The sequence below is a fragment of the Castor canadensis genome, chromosome 1 (assembly GCF_047511655.1).
Source record: "Castor canadensis chromosome 1, mCasCan1.hap1v2, whole genome shotgun sequence".
Classification (NCBI taxonomy): domain Eukaryota; kingdom Metazoa; phylum Chordata; class Mammalia; order Rodentia; family Castoridae; genus Castor; species Castor canadensis.
Genome location: NC_133386.1, coordinates 186214509 through 186238647, shown reverse-complemented (window position 1 = coordinate 186238647; position 24139 = coordinate 186214509). Strand labels below are relative to the sequence as shown.

At 34.9% G+C, this 24139-nt stretch overlaps 2 protein-coding genes across 2 annotated transcripts; both read left to right on the top strand.

The window, feature by feature from the left end:
* Positions 1 to 2069: 2069 nt before the first annotated feature.
* On the top strand, positions 2070 to 3038 carry LOC141413908 (olfactory receptor 10AG1-like). Its single transcript, XM_074047933.1, has one exon. The coding sequence runs from the start codon at positions 2070 to 2072 to the stop codon at positions 3036 to 3038; it is 969 nt and encodes a 322-aa protein (XP_073904034.1).
* Positions 3039 to 9821: 6783 nt separating this feature from the next.
* Positions 9822 to 10790, top strand: LOC141413901 (olfactory receptor 10AG1-like). Its single transcript, XM_074047861.1, has one exon. The coding sequence runs from the start codon at positions 9822 to 9824 to the stop codon at positions 10788 to 10790; it is 969 nt and encodes a 322-aa protein (XP_073903962.1).
* The last annotated feature ends 13349 nt before the right edge of the window (positions 10791 to 24139 follow it).

The window sequence follows — 24139 nt, the reverse complement described above, 5'->3', positions numbered from 1 at the left end:
AAATAAAAAAAGAGCCCAGTGACTTATAACAGTTTTCTTTAGTTATTTCTGTTGGTTTTTGTGCACCAGCATAAAATAACCTACTAATTTGAAGCCAACTATTTCAGCCAAAATACTGTTCTGTACTTTCTCTTCTCATATTGACTGAGAAAAGGTTAATCAAAGGCAGGGCAAAATAAAAGCAAAATTTCAAAAGATAAAAAATAGCAGCGGGTGAAAAAATAGTAAGTACGTAAAGTAAAATAATGGCCACAAAAGCAATGCTTGATAAGGTTAAAATTGCCTATGTTAAGTCAAAAAGTTAATACAGGTAATGCTACTCATTGCTCAAAATAATTTCCTGAGTTACATATCATTATTATTATTTTATTATTATTACAAACTTTTTTTTTTCTTTTTTTCCTTTTTCTTTTATTATTCATATGTGCATACAAGGCTTGGTTCTTTTCTCCCCCCTGCCCCCACCCCCTCCCTTACCACCCACTCCGCCCCCTCCCTCTCCCCCACCTTAATACCCAGCAGAAACTATTTTGCCCTTATTTCTAATTTTGTTGTAGAGAGAGTATAAGTCCTTCCTAATAATAGGAAGGAACAAGGGTTTCTGCTGGTTGAGATAAGGATAGCTATACAGGGCATTGACTCACATTGATTTTCTGTGCATGGGTGTTACCTTCTAGGTTAATTCTTCTTAAACTAACCTTTTCTCTAGTACCTGTTCCCCTTTTCCTATTGGCCTCAGTTGCTTTTAAGGTATCTGCTTTAGTTTCTCTGTGTTGAGGACAACAAATGCTAGCTAATTTTTTAGGTGTCTTACCTAACCTCACCCCTCCCTTGTGTGCTCGAGCTTTTATCATGTGCTCATAGTCCAAACATTTTTAAATAAGAAAAATTAAACTCTTATAATTTTGATGAGAGCCTGTTGTCTTAATATATCTCATTTGCATTTTAAGACCCTTGATGTCAAGTTTTTGGTCAGTGAGTACTTGAATACAGTAAAATTGAGAAGGATTTCAGAGATCAGTAGGAGAGTTCTGCCATTTCTGCCATTATTCTTCATAAACATTTAAAAACCAATTACCTATATTGGTATCTGACCAGCTATTGGAATAGAAAACTGAGAGAGAATTTGAAGGATTTTTTTTTCTCCTCCTGAAGTGTATTTTTTTCCATATTAGTAAAAATAACAAAATGCTTGTCATATCATAAGATCTGACAAAATCTCATATTAGCTGTAACTTTCTAAAGTAATTGTATGACACTTAATGCTGTGTAATTTCTCTCTATAGAGTCGTGCATATGAAATTTCATACATGAAGCCCATCTGACTTAATCACTATTTCCTAAGATCTGGAAAGACAGAAACTGAGCCTTTATATGCTATTTTATTATTAATATCCTTAGTAGTAACATCCTGTATGGTCCAATAAACTACAAGGTTTATATTGATTGCTGTTTTATTATACAATCTCACATACCTGGATTCATTTTTTAAATTGTTTCTGTTGGTTTTTTAAAAGGTTGACTTATGGAAGAAAAACCATGTATTTATATATGTATGTATGCAGGTATATATGCATGTGTGTATTTATACATAAGAAGGATTACATAAAGTTTAGAGAAGATATAAAATGAGAAAATAATTGCCAAAATATGAAATGAAGGAGAAAAAGAAAAAGAGAAAAATTTTAAAAATAGCAAGAAATGGTGTTAGACATTGTATTAGACCTTATTTTATAGAACAGAATATCTTAAGTCTAAACTCCCTGACATATTTTGCTCTTATTTCATTTTGTCTGCTGTGCTGTGTTGTATTATCACATACACATACCCTTACTGTGAGCAACAAGAAAATATTGTAATGTTTCTCTCTCTTTTTATGTCCTAGAAATTTGGGATATTGCATTTGGAGTGTATCACTAAAAATATAAAACCAACAAAGAAATTTGATTTCTTTTCTAATTGGACATCTATGCTTATCAGAGGACTTGATCCCATCAAGAGGTCCCATTTTGCAGTTCAACCCAGTGGACCAAAGTGACTTCTAAATCTTGAAATCTTATTGTTCATAGATGGAATTTACAGGACAAAATTTTCCACAGAGTAATCATACGACCCTGGTAGAATTCATTTTACTTGGCTTTTCTGATGTTCCTAGTTTGCAAAGATTTCTTTTCAGGGTGTTTTTGATAATCTACATAATTATTCTGGTAGGAAATAGCCTCATTATCATAATAACCAAGGTTGATCCTTCCCTCCAGATACCCATGCACTTTTTCCTTGGAAATTTTTCTTTTCTGGAAATATGTTATGTGTCAGTCACTGTTCCCAGATTATTACAAGATCTCTGTAGACAAGATAGAAATATTTCCTTTCTGGCCTGTGCTACTCAAATGTATTTCTTTTTGGTTTTGGGAGCCACCGAGTGTTTCATTCTGACTGCAATGGCGTATGACAGGTACGTTGCCGTTTGCAACCCATTACTCTATCCTCTCATTATGAACAGTAGTCTATGTACTCAACTGGCAGCCGGCTGTTGGACAAGTGGAGTTCCTGTGCACATAGGGTTCACTTATTTCATCTTCTCTCTACCTTTCTGTGGATCTAACCAGTTGAACCACTTTTTCTGTGACATACCTACAATCCTCACACTAGCCTGTGGGGACACATTTATGATTGAGATGTTGATTTATTTGATTGCTCTTCTAGTTGTCACTATCCATTTTTTGATAATACTTGGATCTTATGTGAAAATAGTCTTAACTATTTTAAAACTTCCATCTGCAACTGGGCGAGCCAAGTCCTTCTCCACCTGTTCTTCCCACCTCATGGTTGTGGCTATATTCTTTGGATCTGTCATCATTACTTATTTGAGACCAAAGTCCAGTCATTCAGCAAGAACAGATAAATTCCTTTCTCTCTTTTATACCATTGTAACTCCAATGTTTAATCCCCTGATATATTGTTTGAGAATCAAAGATGTTATGGTGGCATTGAAAAAATTTCTTCTGAAATGGATTGCATTACAACAAAAACAATGACTATAAAATTTGGTTCTTATTTGTCATGTTTCTATGAATTAAATTTGCTTTTTATTCAATATGTTTAGAAGTTTTAGTATGCTTTTTTTTTCTGTACTGGGGCTTGAACTTAAGGCCTTCAACTGGAGCCACTTCACCAGCCCTATTTTTATGAAGGATATTTCAAGATAGTGTCTCACAAACTGTTTGCCTTGTCTGGTTTCGAACCACAATCCCCCTGATCTCTGCTTCCTGAGTAGCTAGAATTACAGGCATAAACCACAGAGCCTGGCCTTACTCTTAATTAATATTCTCACATTTTTGTGCTTTTTACAATATATTTAATTTTGTAGTGCAAACACAGGACCTTGATAAGACAGGTTAGTGCTTTACCATTGAGCTACATCTCTAAACCCTCAGCCCTGCATTTATTTTTGAGCAGACTAAACTTAAACATTAATATTTTCTTATAGTAAAATAAAGCAAACACAAATGGAAATCAACCCAAAATACTGAAATATCTGAAAGAAAATATTAGCATAATCAAAGAGATCATTGTTCCTATTAATATATTTAAAATTCAGACAGTAACTAGATTTTACATTTCATAATAAGATTATCCATTTTTTAATCTTCATTGGCCAACATATTATCTGGAAAATAACACAATTTAATTAACTTTGTTAGATTTATTAGGCAGACTTATCAATCAAATAATTGAGAAGTTTTTGGACAATCATAAACCTCCCTTAAAGAAGTGTACTTTTTATTGAGACACGATAGTTATATCTGCTTATGGAGTCCATTATGATAACATGATATATGTATCTAGTTTGCAAAAAACAAACCAGATAATAAATATTTCCATCTCTTTAAATACTAATCATTTTACATGTGGGAATTTTTCTACTCTTTTGATCTAGTAATTTTGAAATATGTTATAGATTGTTTTAACGTACTTTTTAACACAGCAGAAAACATGCCAGAGAAATTCTCTCTACAGGTAGCTCTGATGAGAGAAGGACAGGGCTTGTCTGAAAAGCCTAATGGTTTCTTTTCATTTAGTAAGGAAGAATATGAGATATTCCAGGGTATGTCCAAGGCCATGTCCATAATGAAGAATGGCTTCAGGAAGATTAAATTGTGAGGACTATGTCTGCCCCACATGAGTGTATTCTCCTGGGGCACAAAGAGAACAAGTTTGTTTTAAAGATTTCTGTCTTGCACTATTCACAATAGCCAAGTTATGGAAACAGCCAAGATGCCCCACCACTGACAAATGGATTAAGAATATCTGGTATCTATGCATCATGGAATTTTATGCAGCCATGAAGAAGAACGAAATGTTATCATTCACTGGTAAATGAATGGAATTGGAGAACATCATTCTGAGTGAGGTTATCCTGGCCCAAAAGACCAAAAATTGTATGTTCTCCCTCATATGTAGACATTAGATCAAGGGCAAACACAACAAGGGGATTGGACTTTGAGCACATGATAAAAGCTTTAGCACACAATGGAGGGGTGAGGATAGGTAAGACACCTAAAAAATTAGTTAGCATTTGTTGTCCTTAACGCAGAGAAACTAAAGCAGAAACCTTGAAAGCAACTGAGGCCAATAGGAAAAGGGGACCAGGAACTAGAGAAAAGGTGATTATAGGTAACAATCACATTTCAAAATGCTAGAAGAAAGTGATTGGAAAGTTTCACCATAAAGGCATTATAACAATTTCAGTAGATAATATCTTTAATCTGATTTAAATATTATTTAATGTGTGGAGCATTATATGGTAACACATTAGGATATATACATCTTATATTTTCCTTTATTAGTTAAAATAAATTAAAAATTAAAAACAGAAAAAGGATGAAATTTTTTTAATTACATGTTTTCTTTTATATCCTGCACCTACAATCTGCTTACGAGACTTGGTATTTGGAAACTTTATTCACACTCTATTAGATTTTAAAATGTTTCCAAAGGAGTCAATCCATCAGATAAAGAGCCCAGAACAGCTGTAAGCAAGGATATGAAATCCTCATAACACCTCTGTATCGCTATTATGCAGTGATGATGAGTACTTTCAATGACAATAAATTCTCTTCCCTGCGTGGAGGAAGATGGTTCTTCTGTAAAATCTCTGCTGCATTTCAGTGTCCATGTTTCTAGTATCATATTTCGCACATCGCATTAATGTCAACATCTAATTCACGGAGGCCAGGTGTGGGAGGCACATTGTGACAAGTACAAAAACATAAGCCAGTCCCACCCAATCAAGATGCAGATACCCAGTGTGAATAACGAGATACCTCACAGAGCCCACAGGAGATACATGGGTCTGAGTTGAGCATCTGAACTGAGAGAACGAATTGAAGCCAGGACTCAAATAGAGCATAAGGCATTATCTCCTCTTCTCCTACATAGATGATTGCAATATCTTCCTAATTATTTTCTGGGCTTCCATTCTTGTTTTCAGTATTATATATTCTGTTCTTATTTCATATGGCCTTTCTCTGACATTTTACTACTCAGGATGGAGGGAAACACATATACATGATTAGTTATTTGAAAATTTAAATTATACAGATATAACTTACTGAGAAAAACTTCCATGTTCTTTGTTCATGTTTTGTTACTTGAAACTAGGATGTACACCAGTTAAAAGACCAATGACTAGGATTCAAGGAGAAAAGATATATTGTCAAGTAACAACTTTACACTGAGGATCAAAAGGAAGTGATATTGGGAGATTTGGGGGCATGCATTTAGAATAGTTAATGATTCCTGCATGAATAATGGGTCACTTTTGATAGGATGACACACTAGCTGAGTCTAGAAGATAAGCAGTAGTTTGGCAGGCAGAAGTCGTAACCCATCTACAGATGAAAACATTTCTTTGTCTTCAGAGCAGTGTAGCATAACACTTTATATTGTTACACATTTACTAAATGATAAATAAAAAAACATTGAAAGTGTGAAGTCATAATCACTGTTTACAAAAGATTACCAAAAATTCATTGCAGCAAAAATATTCACTCTACTTGTAGGTTGGTGTGATTGAATGACTGGTGGGTGGATTGTTGACTGGTTTGGTATTTTGAGGCAGGTTCTCACTTTCTAACTCAGACTAGCCTAGAAATCAGTATGTAGAACAGACTGGCTTTGAACTTGTGGTGTTCTTATATCAGTCCTATAAGTGATTGGATTACAGGTGTATGCCAGGCTGCTCCTGTTAGTTTTAGATACATCATTTCCCCACCATCATCTACAGAAAAGAATCTCAGTCTACCATGTTCTCTTTCCTAAATTCAGGTATTTTCCTTACTTAACTATCTGTAAAAAGTCTTTGCAAAGCATGAATAGAGGCCTTTAATACATAAACAACCTAGATTATATATGAATTCTTAGAAAAAATTTTCTACATTGCATTCTTTGATGTTGAGAGCTGATATTTTTAAATGGCAGCTACCAGGAGCAAAAGTTAGAAAGCTGCTTGAAAAAAAATACCAAAGTACACATTGATAGGATGAATAATCTCAAGGAATTTCTTGTACAACATGGTGGTTACAGTTAACAATAAGGGTTATATTCTTGTACTGGGAATATAACTTAGAACTTAGCACATGCTAGGCAAGCACTTTACCGCTGAGCTACAGCCTCAGCCCACAGACTATATTCTTGAAAACTGTTGAGAATGTGGATTTTAAGTGTTCTCATCACAGGAAATGATAAATATGTGAAGTAAGGCTTTTGCTAATTAACTCTGTTTAGCCATTCTACAGTTTATGTATATCAAAACATCAGTTGTACAAAATTAATATATTTATTTTTTTATGAAAAATAAAATTTTTGATACATTGCTTTAGTTTCAGCCAATATCCCCAGATCTCATATTAGACACAGGCCAATTTTGTAATTTTTGAATGTGACATAAAATGTTTCCCAATTGGGGAACTTCTCTAGTCTCTGAAGGAGGATAGGATGGGGAGAAATCAAGGAGGAATGGCCAGGAGGCTAACGTCCTCAGACTACATTCCACAGGGACAGAGATGACAATAAAGAACTGATCCAATCAAAGACAACCTTGATTATTTCCTACGTTATAACTTAATAAACTGATTCCTGAGCTTAAAGATGTAACGTGTCATGGAAAAGAGGCCTTCACAATGAATAAGGTTATTTTCTATCTAAAATGTGACATAATGGAATTAAAAGTACAGAATGTATTTCAAGGGCAAAGAAAAATGTTTAGATTTGTTATTTGAAAAATACAACTTCAACATTACATTTTATAAAACAATTCTTTATAAAAGAAGAATCATATAGCAATTTCTTCACAATATGCAAAAAGTGAGTAGTATCTTCTTTTCCTGATTATTTTATGGTAGTGTATTTTTAATTTTATGAAGCCAAAGCCATTAAATAAGGTACTTTCAACCAAATTAATCTATGCATTACACTTTCTGAACTCAAAACATATGGGCTGTACCTATAAAGTAATTAGGTTCTCATTTTTATAATGATAATTGATATTTTAGTGGACATTGAATTACATTTAGTTTATGAATGGTTATTTCTCAAATTTTTATTGATATTATTGAGAATATCAAATCCAAAATAATATTTTCTATTGAATTTATTATGAAATCTATTTAGTTTTCATTTATAATATGGACTCTGACACTACACTACTAAGATTGAATTCATTTAGGTCACATCTGACTTCTTCGTATTTGCTCAAGTTACTTAAACTCTCTACGTTCATCATGTAAAATGCAAACATAAGAGTATGTTCTTCATTCAGAATGCATTAAATGGGATAATACATTTAACATCAGTAACGCAATGACAAAAATACATGATCAAAAATTGTCAATAACAGAGAAACAGTTCAAATACTCAGAGCTCTCTACCCTCTTCCAGGGATATACTAGCCAATGTTAAAACAAACAAACAAACAAAACTCAGTAATGATTGGTAAGGACCATGCTTTCTTGATGGAGGAAAAAACATTTCTGTAAGGATATTGGGAAACTAAACATTCTATGTGGTAGATGTCAAATATTACTAAATGATGATGGAAAGAATAGATCGGGTTTAGAAAAGAAAATGATGAAGGAAGGTTATTTCTGTTTCCTACATTAAGTGCAATTTGAGTTGGATTGTTAAATTTGGTTTTTTACATTTATATAACAAATCTACTTTCTTTCTGGATAGACAAAATAAAAAAAGAGCCCAGTGATTTATAGCAGTTTTCTTCAGTTATTTCTGTTGGTTTTAGTGCACCAGCATAAAACAACGTGCTAATTTGAAACCAACTATTTCTGCCAAAATACTACTCTGTACTTTCTCTTCTCATATAGATTGAGAAAAGGTTAATCAAATGCAGGGCAAAAGAAAGGCAAAATTTCAAAAAATAAAAAATAGCAGTGGGTGAAAAAATAATAAGTACAGAAATTAAAATAATGGCCATAAAAGCAATGCTTAATAAAATTACAATTGCCTATGTTAAGTCAAAAAGTTAATACAGATAATGCTACTCGTTGCTCAAAACAATTTCCTGAGTTACATATCATTATTATTATTTTATTATTATTTCAAACATTTTTAAATAAGAAAAATTAAATTCTTATAACTTTGATGAGAGCCTGTTATCCTAATATATCTCATTTGCATTTTAAGACCCTTGATGTCAAGTTTTTGGTCAGTGAGTACTTGAATACAGTAAAATTGAGCAGGATTTCAGAGATCAGTGGGAGAGTTCTGCCATTTCTGCCATTATTCTTCATAAACATTTAAAAAACAATTACCTGTATTGGCATCTGACCAGTTATTGGAATAGAAAACTGAGAGAGAATTTGAAGGATTTTTTTTCTCCTCCTGAAGTGTATTTTTTTCCATATTAGTAAAAATAACAAAATGCTTCTGTCATATAATAAGATTTGACAAAATCTCATATTAGCTGTAACTTTGTTAAGTAATTGTATGACACTTAAAATAACACTGTGTAATTTCTCTCTATAGAGTTGTACATATGAAATATCATATATGAAGCCCATCTGACTTAACCACTATTTCCTAAGATCTGTAAAGACAGAAACTGAGCCTTTATATGTTATTTTATTATTAATATCCTTAGTAGTTAACATCCTGTATGGTCCGATAAACTACAAAGTTTATGTTGGTTGCTGTTTTATTATACAATCTAACATACCTGGATTCATTTTTTAAATTGTTTCTGTTGGTTTTTTAAAAGGTTGACTTATGGAAGAAAAACCATGTATTTATATATGTATGTATGCAGGTATATATGCATTTGTGTATTTATACATAAGGATTACATAAAGTTTGGAGAAGATATAAAATGAGAAAATAATTGCCAAAATAGGAAATGAAGGAGAAAAAGAAAAGAGAAAGATTTAAAAAATAGCAAGAAATGATGTTAGACCTTGTATTAGATCTTATTTTATAGAACAGAATATCTTAAGCCTAAACTCCCTGACATATTTTGCTCTTATTTCATTTTGTCTGTTGTGCTGTGTTGTATTATCACATACCCATACCCTTACTGTGAGTAACAAAAAATATTGTAATGTTTCTCTCTCTTTTTATGTCCTAGAAATTTGGGATATTGGATTTGAAGTGTATCACTAAAAATGTAAATCCAACATAGAAATGTGATTTTTTTTCTAGTTGGACATCTATGCTTATCAGAGGACTTGACCCCATCAACAGGTCCCATTTTGCAGTTCAACCCAGTGGACCATAGTGACTTCTAAATCTTGAAATCTTATTGTTCACAGATGGAATTTACAGGACAAAATCCTCCACAGAGTAATCATATGACCCTGGAGGAATTCATTTTACTTGGCTTTTCTGATGTTCCTAATTTGCAAAGATTTCTTTTCAGGGTGTTTTTGATAATCTACATAATTATTCTGGTAGGAAATAGCCTCATTATCATAATAACCAAGGTTGATCCTTCCCTCCAGATACCCATGCACTTTTTCCTTGGAAATTTTTCTTTTTTGGGAATACGTTATGTGTCAGTCACTGTTCCCAGATTATTACAAGATCTCTGTAGACAAGATAGAAATATTTCCTTTCTGGCCTGTGCTACTCAAATGTATTTCTTTTTGGTTTTGGGAGCCACCGAGTGTTTCATTCTGACTGCAATGGCGTGTGACAGGTACGTTGCCGTTTGCAACCCATTACTCTATCCTCTCATCGTGAACAGTAGTCTATGTACTCAACTGGCAGCCGGCTGTTGGACAAGTGGAGTTCCTGTGCACATAGGGTTCACTTATTTCATCTTCTCTCTACCTTTCTGTGGATCTAACCAGTTGAACCACTTTTTCTGTGACATACCTGCAGTCCTCAAACTAGCTTGTGGGGACACTTTTATGATTGAGATGTTAATTTATGTAATTGCTCTTCTAGTTGTCACTGTCCATTTTTTGATAATACTTGGATCTTATGTGAAAATAGTCTTAACTATTTTAAAACTTCCATCTGCAACTGGGCGAGCCAAGTCCTTCTCCACCTGTTCTTCCCACCTCATGGTTGTGGCTATATTCTTTGGATCTGTCATCATTACTTATTTGAGACCAAAGTCCAGTCATTCAGCAAGAACAGATAAATTCCTTTCTCTCTTTTATACCATTGTAACTCCAATGTTTAATCCCCTGATATATTGTTTGAGAAACAAAGATGTTATGGTGGCATTGAAAAGATTTCTTCTGAAATGGATTGCATTACGACAAAAACAATGACTATAAAATTTGGTTTTTATTTGTCATATTCCTATGAATTAATTTTGCTTTTTATTCAATATTTTTAGAAGTTTTAATATGCGTCTTTTTTTTTCCTGTACTGGGGCTTGAACTCAGGGCCTTCAACTGGCTCCACTTCACCAGCCCTATTTGTATGAAGGGTATTTTGAGATAGGATCTCACAAACTATTTTCCCTGTCTGGATTTGAACCATAATCCCCTTGATCTCTGCTTCCTGAGTAGCTAGAATTACAGGCATAAACCACAGTGCCTGGCTTTATTCTTAATTAATATTCTCACATTTTTGTGCTTTTTACAAAATATTTAATTTTGGAGTGCAAACTCAGCATCTTGATAAGGCAGGTTAGTGCTTCACCATTGAGCTACATCTCTAAACCCTCAGCCCTGCATTTATTTTTGAGCAGACTAATCTTAAACATTAATATTTTCTTATAGGTATAAAAGCAAACATATGTGAAACTCAATCCAAGATACTGAAATATAGGAAATAAAATACTAGCATCATCAAAGAGATCATTGTTCCTATTAATATATTTAAAATCCAAATAGTAACTAGATGTTACATTTCACAATAAGATTATCCATTTTTTTTATCTTCATTGGCCAACATATTATCTGGAAAATAAAACAATTTAATTAACTTTCTTAGATTTATTAGGCAGACTTATCAATCAAACAATTGACAAGTTTCTGCATAATTGTAAACGTCCCTTAAAGAAGTGTGCTTTTTATTGAGACACAATAGTTATATCTACTTATGGAGTTCATTATGATAACATGATACATGTGTCTAGTGTGCAACAAGCAAACCAGATAATAAATATTTCCATCTCTTTAAATATTAATCATTTTATATGTGGGAATTTTTCTACTCTTTTGATCTAGTAATTTTGAAATATGTTATAGATTGTTTTAACCTACTTTTTAACACATAGCAGAAAACATGCCAGAGAAATTCTCTCTGCAGGTAGCTCTGATGAGAGAAGGACAGGGCTTATCTGAAAAGCCTAATGGTTTCTTTTCATTTAGTAAGGAAGAATATGAGATATTCCAGGGCATGTCCAAGGCCATGTCCATAATGAAGAATGACTTCAGGAAGATTAAATTGTGAGGACCATGTCTGCCCCACATGAGTGTATTCTCCTGGGGCACAAAGAGAACAAGTTTGTTTTAAAGATTTCCCTGTCTCTCTTCACTGTAGCTGAAAAACTGTCCCATCACTGAGGACTGCATTTGTTTCCTCAATGGGAAGTAGCAGGTACACAAAAGACTTAGAAGATATAAGAAAGATTTTTTGAAGAAGACCCAGCAGTTCATTCTCTCTCTAATGTGTATCTTTATCTGGATCCCTTCTTGAATTGTTTAGGTTCTTGCCAAGTGTAAAGTGAGAAGACACACAGCAAGAGGGAGCATAGAGAAGACAATTTCAGATGGTCTCATGAAAAACTAGATCTTGTATCTTTAATAAACAGCAGACCTTGTGGATTTGTGGATGGGTCATTTTGTATTCTTTTAAATTAGATACTGACTTCTCTCTAGTATATTGGCTATCACCAACAACAATGCTCTAATCTACTGCATTACAGCTCATATTCTACTTGTTGGGACTTTGTTCTTTACTTTTCTTCTTTTCTCATTCTGGAATTTTCCCATTTACTATCTGCTTTCATTGCTTTTTCTCTGTTGAAGTCAGAATTAAAAGATTCAAGCGTGAATGGGAAACAGTCTTTAACCAAGACATCCCAATTATGAAAAGAGCATAATCCAGACCATGGCATGTAGGCTGCTTCCCAGACTTCATATTCTTGCTGTGAAAGACAGGTTAAGTTATATGAAAGGCTTACAGACAAAGGAAAAGCACTGATGTGCATGCATGTGTATTCAAATTATCTCAGAAGTGAACACCAATGATGTCAATCTCATGGAGTGAGAAAAATAAAACTTGACTTCCTAGTCTCTAGACCTGCCTGCTGTTTCTGTTTATAAGTGACATGGTTCATGGTATTTTGTTATGATTAACCAAATACACTAGGAAAAGGGGAGAAAAAGTTTTAAATTTTGAAGTATTTTGTTTGAGAAAAATAAAATATATTTTATTGGAAGGTAATTTGTGTTGAGAAAATGAAAATGTCTAATATTTTATTGCTTTTCTGTTCAAGTATCTTTTCTGAATGCTTTCATTTTTTTTAGGGTAATACAAGTGATAGGATTATTTTATTTATTTGTTTATTTATTTATTTTTACTAGTTTATTAATATGTGCTACATTGTTTGGGCTATTTCTCCCCCCTGACCCCAAGTCTCTCCCCCATACCCTCCCTCTCCCTCCCACTCCTCTCACTTCCAGGCAGAACCTGTTCTGCCCTCTTCTCCAATTTTGTTAAAAACAACATGTAAACAATAATAAGAAAGACAGCATTTTTGTTAGTTTAACATAAGGGTAGCTATACAGAGAGATTCCTAGCATTGCATCTATGCACATGTGTATTACTACCCAAATTGATTAATCTTTTCCAGACCTCTTCACTGCTTATTGGTCACCTTTCCATAGTGAGCTCTGTCATTTTAAGGTTATTATATTAGCTCCTCTACAGTTGACACATAAACACTTTCATGTTTGGGGTTTCTTATCTTTCCCTACTCCTCATGTATGTGTTCACCCCTTAAGTATGTTACCAATGTCAAATAATATTACTGCATTTTTTAGGTGTAAAGTCCAGATATGAAGGAGAACATATGATTTTTGGCCTTCTGAGCCAGGGTAAATTCACTTAAGATGATGTTCTCCATTTCCATCCATTTACTTGTGAATGAAAAGATTTCATTCTTCATCATGGTTGAGTAAACTTCCATTCTGTACAAAAGCCACGTTTTCTTAATCCTTTCATCAGTAGTGGGGCATCTTGGCTGCTTCCATAACTTGGCTATTGTGAATAGTGCTGCAATAAACATGGGTGTGCAGGTGCCTCTGGAGTAAACTGAGTCGCGTTCCTTTGGATATATCCCTAGGAGTGGGATCGCTGGATCATATGGCAGATAGATGTTTAATTTTTTAAGAACTCTCCATATTGTTTTCCAGACTTGTACTAGCTTGCATTCCCACCAACAGTGTATGAGGGTTCCTTTTCCCCACATCCTTGTGAACATTTGTTGTAGTATATGTTCTTGATGCTAGCCATTCTAACAGGAGTAAGGTGGAATCTTACTGTGATTTTGATATGCATTTCCTTTATGGCCAGGGATGGTGAGCATTTCTTCATGTGTTTTTTGGCCATGTGGATTTCTTCTATTGAAAAAGTTCTGTTTAATTCAGTTGCCCATTTCTTTATTGGATTATTGATTTTTTGGGGGGGTTAGTTTTTTGAGCTCCCTGTACATTCTGGTTATCAGTCCTTTGTCTGATGTAAAGCATGGAAATATTTTTCCCACTCTGTGGGTGGTCTCTTTAGCTTAGAGACCATTTCTTTTGTTGTTCAGAAGCTTTTTAATTTCATGCAGTCCCATTTGTCCATCCTGTCTCTTACTTGCTGATTTGCTGGGGTTCTATTGAGGAAGTCCTTTCCTATACCTATTGCTTGCAGAGTATTCCCTGCTCTTTTCTGTATTAGCTTCAGAGTTTCAGGTCTGAATTAATTAAGGTCCTTGATCCATTTTGAGTTGATACTAGTACAGAATGATAAACATGGATTTAGTTTCAATTTCTGAAGGCAGATAACCACTTTTCCCAGCAACATTTTTTTTTTAGCAGTTTAGAGTAGTAATTTTATTTCATTGGATAATTATTAAAGCAGGTATTCAGAAAGGCATTGCTATATCTGAATATAATAATGTTTATTGGGCCATAATTTTTTTAGTGAAAAGATATCTGGAGGAATTTAACACTAAGTAAGTAAGTAGGAAAGTAAGGCTTGATTTACAAACTTTTTTTCTCTAATTATTAATGACACACATAACAAAGTATTATCTTTATAAAATCTAAAACATTATATCATTTTACTTTCCCATTGCATTTTTAGGCCTTTATATACAAAAACTCATTTTTTGTATATAAAACATAACATTTTTACATATGAATATTTTTTTTTCATTTTTCTTTTATTATTCATATGTGCATACAAGGCTTGGTTTATTTCTCCCCCCTGCCCCCACCCCCTCCCTTACCACCCACTCCACCCCCTCCCGCTCCCCAACTCAATACCCAGCAGAAACTATTTTGCCCTTATCTCTAATTTTGTTGTAGAGAGAGTATAAGCAATAATAGGAAGGAACAAGGGGTTTTGCTGGTTGAGATAAGGATAGCTATACAGGGCATTGACTCACATTGATTTCCTGTGCGTGGGTGTTACCTTCTAGGTTAATTCTTTTTGATCTAACCTTTTCTCTAGTTCCTGGCCCCCTTTTCCTATTGGCCTCAGTTGCTTTAAGGTATCTGCTTTAGTTTCTCTGCATTAAGGGCAACAAATGCTAGCTAGTTTTTTAGGTGTCTTACCTATCCTCACCCCTCCCTTGTGTGCTCTCGCTTTTATCATGTGCTCATAGTCCAATCCCCTTGTTGTGTTTGCCCTTGATCTAATGTCCACATATGAGGGAGAACATACGATTTTTGGTCTTTTGAGCCAGGCTAACCTCACTCAGAATGATGTTCTCCAATTCCATCCATTTACCAGCGAATGATAACATTTCGTTCTTCTTCATGGCTGCATAGAATTCCATTGTGTATACATACCACATTTTCTTAATCCATTCGTCAGTGCTGGGGCATCTTGGCTGTTTCCATAACTTGGCTATTGTGAATAGTGCCGCAATAAACATGGATGTGCAGGTGCCTCTGGAGTAACAGTCTTTTGGGTATATCCCCAAGAGTGGTATTGCTGGATCAAATGGTAGATCGATGTCCAGCTTTTTAAGTAGCCTCCAAATTTTTTTCCAGAGTGGTTGTACTAGTCTACATTCCCACCAACAGTGTAAGAGGGTTCCTTTTTCCCCGCATCCTCGCCAACACCTGTTGTTGGTGGTGTTGCTGATGATGGTTATTCTAACAGGGGTGAGGTGGAATCTTAGTGTGGTTTTAATTTGCATTTCCTTTATTGCTAGAGATGGTGAGCATTTTTTCATGTGTTTTCTGGCCATTTGAATTTCTTCTTTTGAGAAAGTTCTGTTTAGTTCACATGCCCATTTCTTTATTGGTTCATTAGTTTTGGGAGAATTTAGTTTTTTAAGTTCCCTGTATATTCTGGTTATCAGTCCTTTGTCTGATGTATAATTGGCAAATATTTTCTCCCACTCTGTGGGTGTTCTCTTCAGTTTAGAGACCATTTCTTTTGATGAACAGAAGCTTTTTAGTTTTATGAGGTCCCATTTATCTATGCTATCTCTTAGTTGCTGTGCTGCTGGGGTTTCATTGAGAAAGTTCTTACCTATACCTACTAACTCCAGAGTATTTCCTACTCTTTCTTGTATCAACTTAAGAGTTTGGGGTCTGATATTAAGATCCTTGATCCATTTTGAGTTAATCTTGGTATAGGGTGATATACATGGATCTAGTTTCAGTTTTTTGCAGACTGCTAACCAGTTTTCCCAGCAGTTTTTGTTGAAGAGGCTGCTATTTCTCCATCGTATATTTTTAGCTCCTTTGTCAAAGATAAGTTGCTTATAGTTGTGTGGCTTCATATCTGGATCCTCTATTCTGTTCCACTGGTCTTCATGTCTGTTTTTGTGCCAGTACCATGCTGTTTTTATTATTATTGCTTTGTAATATAGTTTGAAGTCAGGTATTGTGATACCTCCTGCATTGTTCTTTTGACTGAGTATTGCCTTGGCTATTCGTGGCCTCTTGTGTTTCCATATAAATTTAACAGTAGATTTTTCAATCTCTTTGATGAATGTCATTGGAATTTTGATGGGAATTGCATTAAACATGTAGATTACTTTTGGGAGTATAGACATTTTTACTATGTTGATTCTACCAATCCATGAGCATGGGAGATCTCTCCACTTTCTATAGTCTTCCTCAATCTCTTTCTTCAGAAGTGTATAGTTTTCCTTGTAGAGGTCTTTCACATCTTTTGTTAGGTTTACACCTAGGTATTTGATTTTTTTTGAGGCTATTGTAAATGGAATTGTTTTCATACATTCTTTTTCCGTTTGCTCATTGTTAGTGTATAGAAATGCTAATGATTTTTCTATGTTGATTTTATATCCTGCTACCTTGCTATAGCTATTGATGATGTCTAGAAGCTTCTGAGTAGAGTTTTTTGGGTCTTTAAGGTATAGGATCATGTCGTCTGCAAATAGGGATATTTTGACAGTTTCTTTACCTATTTGTATTCCTTTTATTCCTTCTTCTTGCCTAATTGCTCTGGCTAGGAATTCCAGTACTATGTTGAATAGGAGTGGAGATAGTGGGCATCCTTGTCTGGTTCCTGATTTTAGAGGGAATGGTTTTAATTTTTCTCCGTTAAGTATAATGCTGGCTGTAGGTTTGTCATATATAGCTTTTATAATGTTGAGGAACTTTCCTTCTATTCCTAGTTTTCTTAGAGCTTTTATCATGAAATGATGTTGGATCTTATCAAAGGCTTTTTCTGCATCTATTGAGATGATCAAGTGGTTTTTGTCTTTGCTTCTGTTAATGTGGTTTATTACGTTTATTGATTTTCGTATGTTGAACCACCCCTGCATCCCTGGGATGAAGCCTACCTGGTCGTGGTGAATAATCTTTTTGATGTGTTGCTGAATTCGATTTGCCATTATTTTGTTGAGGATTTTTACATATACAGTATTATGTACTTTTTCTCTTTGTTTTTGTTTTTTGACAGCACTGGTGTTTGAATTCAGGGCCTTGTGCTTGTTAGGCGGGCACTCTATCACTTGAGCCCTTTTTGCTTTGGGCTGTTTTTCAGTTAACTTCTCACACTTTTTTGCCTGGGCAGGCCTTGAACTAAGGTTATATTGCCTATGCCTCCCACATAGTTGGGATTACAGGCATGAGCCACCATGCCTGTCCCTTCTGCAACTTAATTTCAAGAACAAAATATCATTAATATATAGATAAAATTTAACTTTATATGTTTCATATCGTTTTTCATAGATACATGAAGTTTCTAAGTGAAAGTTGGTTAAATATTTAAAAAATATTTTATTCACATAGTAAATTATTCTAAAGTCTGATCAATTTTAGTGCTTTCCATGGTAACAGTAAAGAAATATTTTAAAAATGGGCTAGGGATGTAGCTTAGTTTTAGAGCACTTGCATAGCATTCACAAGGCCCTTGGTTTGATCCCAGCACCTGAAAAAGAAAAAAGAATATTAAAATATTTTAAGATATGGCTGGTGGAATGGCTCAAGTGGTAGAGTACCTGCCAGCAAGTATGAGGCCCTGAGTTCAAACCCCAGTACTGCCAACCCCTTCACATCCCCCCCACTAAAAAAAAACATTTTAGGATAAGGTCATACTGATTGAAATTTGGTCTTTAACTTGATCAATTCCCAAATCATAAGAATATTAATATTATTGTTTGAGGATTATCACATGTGTTCTCTTGCAGGTGTGAAATTCCTGCTTGTGGCCTTTTGAACCAGTTGGTGAGCCATGCTAAAAATTGCATCTATTAATTATAAATAGTATCTTAATTATATTGTCACTCAATTGACTTGGTTATTGGCTTTTCTAAGTTAATAGGTAAAATTGGAAGGCAGCTAATTTGTCTCCTGACCTTCAAATTGAAAGTGAGAATGATTTCAAATGTAAGATTATAATACAATTGCATCCTAGATTGAATATGTCAAGCTGACATTCTCTCAGTAGAATTTTTGGGAGTTAGACACTATTTTTGTATTGGCAACTTCCATATGAAAATGAGATTGTAGTACTTGCACAGTAGTTTGAGGTTTATGTCATTCTCCTAGTGAAGTTTTAGTTGAGTAATTTAATCACTTTCACATAACTTGAGAGGCAAGGAAAAAAGTTTTAAGTTACAGATGTCTTAATCTTTGCACTTTAGACTTTCCAACAGTAGGTCACTCTCCTTCCCAGCAACATTTGTTGAAGAGACTATCTTTTCTCCATCATATGTTTTTAGTGCCTCTGTCTAAAATAAGGTGGGCATAGCTGTGTGGATTCATATCCAGGTCTTCTAGTCTGTTCCACTGGTCTTCATGTCTGTTTTCGGGCAGTACCATGCTGCTTTTATTGCTATTGCTTTGTAATATAGTTTGAAGCTGGGTATTGTGATAACTCCAGCAGTGCTCTTTTTTCTGAGTATTGCCTTGGCTATTTGCTGGTCTCTTGTGTTTCCAAATGAACTTTAGGGTAGATTTTTCAATCTCTGTGAAAAAAGTCATTGGGATTTTGATGTGAATTGCATTGAACATGTAGATTTTTTTTAGGAGTATGGCCATTTTTACTATGTTGATTCTACCAATCCATGAGCATGGAAGATCTTTCCACTTTCGCTAATCTTCCTCTACCTCTTTCTTCAGAGGTTCATAATTCTCCTTGTAGAGGTCATTCACATACTTTGTTAAGTTTACTGCTAAGTATTTGATTTTTTTGAAGCTATTGTAAATAGAATTGTTTTCCTATATTCATTGTTGGTATACAGAAAAGCTAATGATTTTTGTAAGTTGATTTTGTATCCTGCCACCTTGCTACAGCAAGGTGCTGTTTATGGTATCTAGTAGTTTATGGTAGAGCTTTTGGGTCTTTGAGGTGTAGGATCATGTTTTCTGCATATGGGGATATTTTGACAGTTTCTTTACCTATTTTTATTCCTTTTATTTCTTCTTCTTGCCTTATTGCTCTAGCTAGGAATTCCAGGGCTGCCTTGAATAGTAGTGGAGAGACTGGGAATCCTTGCCTCATTCTTGATTTTAGGGGAAATGATTTCAGTTTTTCTCCATTAAGTATTATGTTGGCTATAGGTTTGTCATATAGCAGCCTTTATAATATTGAGGTACATTCCTTCTATTCCTAATTTTCTTAGACCTTTTATCATGAAGTGGTGTTGGATCTTATCAAAGGCTTTTTCTGGATCTATTGAGATAATCAAGTGGATTTTGTCTTTGCTTCTATTAATGTGCTGTATTACATTTATAGATTTGTGTATGTTGAACCACTCCTGCATCCCAGGGATAAAGCCTACTTGGTCATGGTGAATGATCTTTCTGACATGTTGTTGGATACAGTTTGATATAATTTTATTGAGGACTATTGCATCAATGTTAATGAGGATATTGGCTTATAGATCTCCTTTTTGGATGTGTCTCTTTGTCTGGTATTGGAATGGGTATAATTCTGGTATCATAGAATGAATTAGGCAGTGTTCTTTCCCTTTTTATATCATGGAAAAGTTTAAGGACATTTGGTGTTAGTTCTTTCAAGGTACGATAGAATTCAGCAGAGAATCCATCAGACTTTTCTTTTTTTGGGAGACCCTTTATTGCTGCTTCAATTTTATTTTGTGTTATAGATCCATTTAGGAGGTTAATATCCTCTTCATTCAATCGTGGATGGTCATAAGTATCTAGAAATTTGTCCATTTCTTTAAGATTGTCAAATGTATTGGAATATAGGTTCTCAAAGTAGTCTCTGACAATTCCCTGGATTTCCATGGTGTTTGTTGTTATCTCTTCTTTTGCATTTCTGATTTTATTGATTTGAGTTTTTTCTCTTCTCATTTTAGTCAGATTTCCCAATGATCTATCAATCTTGTTTATTTTTTCAAAGAACCAGCTTTTTGTTTCATTGATTCTTTTTATGGTTTTGTTTGTTTCTATTTTATTGATTTCAACCCTTATTTTTATTATTTCTCTCCTGCTTGTTTTGGGCTTTGCTTGTTCTTGTTTTTCTAGGAGTTTGATAAGCAGCATTAGGTCATTGATTTGAAATCTTTCTGTCTTTTTCATATATGTACTCATTGCTATAAACTTTCCTCTTAGGACTGCCTTTGCAGTATTCCATAGGTTCTGGTAGGTCGTACTCTCATTTTCATTAACTTCAAGGATCTTTTTAATTTCCTCTTTTATTTCACTGATGACCCAATGATTATTGAGCAATGTGATAATCATTTGCATATTCTGCTGTTTTTGTAGTTGAATTCTAGTTTCAATGCATTGTGATCAGATAGACTGCAAGGGATTATTTCAATTTTCTTATATTTGCTGAGGCTTTCTTTGTGCTCTAAGATATGGCCAGTATTGGAGAAAGTTCCTTGGTCTGCTGAAAGAAAGTATATTGTACAGATGTTGGTTGAATGGACATCAGATAGGTCCATTTGATCTACGGTATTATCTAGTTCTAGAATTTCTTCATTGATGTTTTTGTTTGGCTGACCTATCTATTGGTGATGGGGGATATTAAAGTCTCCCACTACGAATGGAGTCTATATGTGCTTTTAAGTCTTTTAAGTATGTTTGATGAAATTGGGTGCACTGAGATTGGGTGCATATATATGTTGATAATTGTTACTTCCTTTTGGTGTATTTCTCCTTTTATTAGTATGAAGTGTCCTTTTTTATTTCATTTGATCAATGTAACTGAAGTTTACTTTGTCTGTGGTAAATATTGCTACTCCTGCCTGTTTTTGTGGGCCATTGGGTTGGTAAATCTTCTTCCAACCTTTTGCCCTGAACCAGTGTTTGTTTCTGTCAATGACATGGGTCTCCTATGAACAACAGATTATTGGATTGTCCTTTTTAATCAAGTTTGTCAAATGGTGTCTTTTGATGGGGGAGTTGAGTCTGTTGAAATTCAGTTTTAATATTGATAGGTATGTGGTGATTCCTGTCATTTTTTAAATTATTATTTAAGGGTTTGATTGTGTAACTGAATTGATATTACTCTCTGATTCCTTGCCTTTTCTTCTCCTGTGGTTTGATATTGCCTGTACTGTAATGGTTTTGTTTGTTTTCATTTTCTGTGTGCAGAATTCCTTGGACAATTTTTATAGTGGTGGCTTGTTTTAGTTTCTGCTTATTGTGAAAGATGTTTATTGCTCCATCCATTTTGAATGATAGTTTTGCTAACTAGAGTATCCTAAGGTTGAAGTGCTTTTCATTCAGTATCCAGAGTACCTCACTCCATGTCCTTCTTGCTTTTAAGGTTTCCATTGAGAAATCTGTGATTTTGATTGGTTTACCTATATATATTATTTGTTCTTTCTCTTTCTGCTTTCAATAGTCTTTCTCTATTCTCTGTGCTTGTTGTTTTAATGATAATATGTCATGGAGTAGTTCTATTATCATCAATTCTGTTTGGTGACCTGGAGGCTACCTGTACCTGAATGGTCATAACTTTCTCTAGATTTGTGAAATTTTCTGTTATTATTTTATTGACTTTATTAGGAATCCCTTTTGCTTGGACCTCTTCTACTTCTTCTATGCCCATGACTCTCATGTTTGGTGTTTTAATGGAGTAGCTGGGTTCTTGCATACTCCTTTCATAGGTCTTGATTTATTTCACTAATAGTTCTTCAGTTTTTCCTTTAATTTTCTTTTATCATCAATTTCTGAGATTCTATCTTCTGCTTGTTCTAGTCTGGTGGAGTGTCCTTCCTCTTTGTTTTGTGTTTCAGTTTCATTATTTTTTCTAAGGTTTTCCATCATAGGTCACTTCCTCTTTAATGTTGTCTATTTTCATCTTTAATTCATTTATCCCTTTATTTATGGTGTTAGGGATTGCTGGGTTTGGAGGTTGTGTAAAGTTGGTATAGTAGGTTGGTCAGCAGGTGATGAGTGTGTAGGAGTGAGGGGTAGTCTGGTGACAGGTTGGGGGAGAATGGGAGGGAAAGGTGAGGGCTGGGAGAAGAGAGTAAGTGAGAAGGGGCAGAATGAGTTGTTGGTGCAGTGATCAATGAATATCAGCACAGGAGAAGGAGAAAGAGTGAAGGGGTTGAGAATAGGGATGAGAAGATGATAATGTAATATTGATAGTACAGAAAAAGAAAGAAAAAAAAAACAATAGGAATAAAAATAAAAATAGAAAATCCATAATAAAAAACCAAAAAACAAAAACAAAAAAATCAACAGGAAAAAAATGAACAAACAAACAAAAACAAAAACAAAAAATGAAAAACACTTCAACAGGTTCAGGAACAATAGAATTTCAGTCTTACTTTAAGTTCTGGAGTTACTCCTTCAGCATCCAGTCCTGGTATTGACATATAAGCAGAAGCTCTGAATTGGTCTTGCCAGGTTATTGTCTTGTGAGTAGTGTTTTGTTCTACTGTCTACCAGTTGAATTGAAATTGTGAGGTGATCTAGCTTTGCCAGATCATGCAGGGTGGTCCTGGATATTGGTTTCCTCAGCTGATAGTTGTGTTACCTTTCAGCTGCAACTACTTGGTCATCTCTTCCCCCATGAGGTGTGGTTGTGGAAGTTTGGAACCTGCCCTCAGTTTCAGAGAGCAGCTCTATAGTTCACTATTTATCCTGCTTTGAAAGTGGCTTTTTGCTGTGCTTATTTACTGGGATTTCCAGGCTGGGGGCTTATTTCTTTGCCCTGCCCCCTTTCTCTGGGACAGGTTCAGTGTTCCATCAGCCTCCCTCTGCTGTCAATATTTTATGATGGTTCACTGACTGATTTTCAATTTTGTGGGGCAGTTTGACTTTGGATGCTGTTCACTGGGTCAGATGAACAGTCTCCTGCCCTGCTTCAGAGTGGCTTATTGCCTACCTAGTCTCAACCTTCCTGCCTATCCAGCATTTGTTTACTGAAAGTTCATGCTGAGATTAACCCTTTCCTCCCCCCACTTCTCTGGTGCACATTCCACTTTCCCACCCCCTCTGCTTTTGTACTAGATTACAGTTTGCTGTTTATTGTTCAGTTTTTTTCAGGGGTAGGTCAGTCTGCCCAGAATCTGTGCTGCTTTATCCCAGGGGTGGCTGGGGGAATTCCGTGTGATGCATGGTGCTCACACCTATTTAGTCTGTAGAATGTCTCACAAGTAGGTTTGGACACAGTGGCAGCAGCTGTGGTAGTGGTGGCAGCCCTCAAGCTTTCTATGTGTAACATGTTTTGGGGATGCCTTCCACTGGCTAGGGATTCAGGGTGTGAAAGATTTGATTCTGATTGGTGCTTTACTTCTGCCAAGTGTGGTTCCAGCATCTCAGCTGGATTTGGAGTTCAGGCTATCTGCTTCTGTATCATAGTCACCATCTTGGATCATTTCCTCATTGTCATTTTAAAGTGAAGACTTCATATTTGCATGGTGTCTGGATGAATGTGGGCAGGAGGCTTCACTTCTTTATCACATGACACTCTCCATAGGACAGCTTAAATATCCTCATGACATGGCAGCTGTCTTTCCCCAGCATGAACAATCATTGTC

Excerpts from the sequence above, each read along its gene's own strand:
- LOC141413901 (XM_074047861.1), top strand. The coding sequence starts at position 9,822 with ATGGAATTTACAGGACAAAATCCTCCACAGAGTAATCATATGACCCTG.
- LOC141413908 (XM_074047933.1), top strand. The coding sequence starts at position 2,070 with ATGGAATTTACAGGACAAAATTTTCCACAGAGTAATCATACGACCCTG.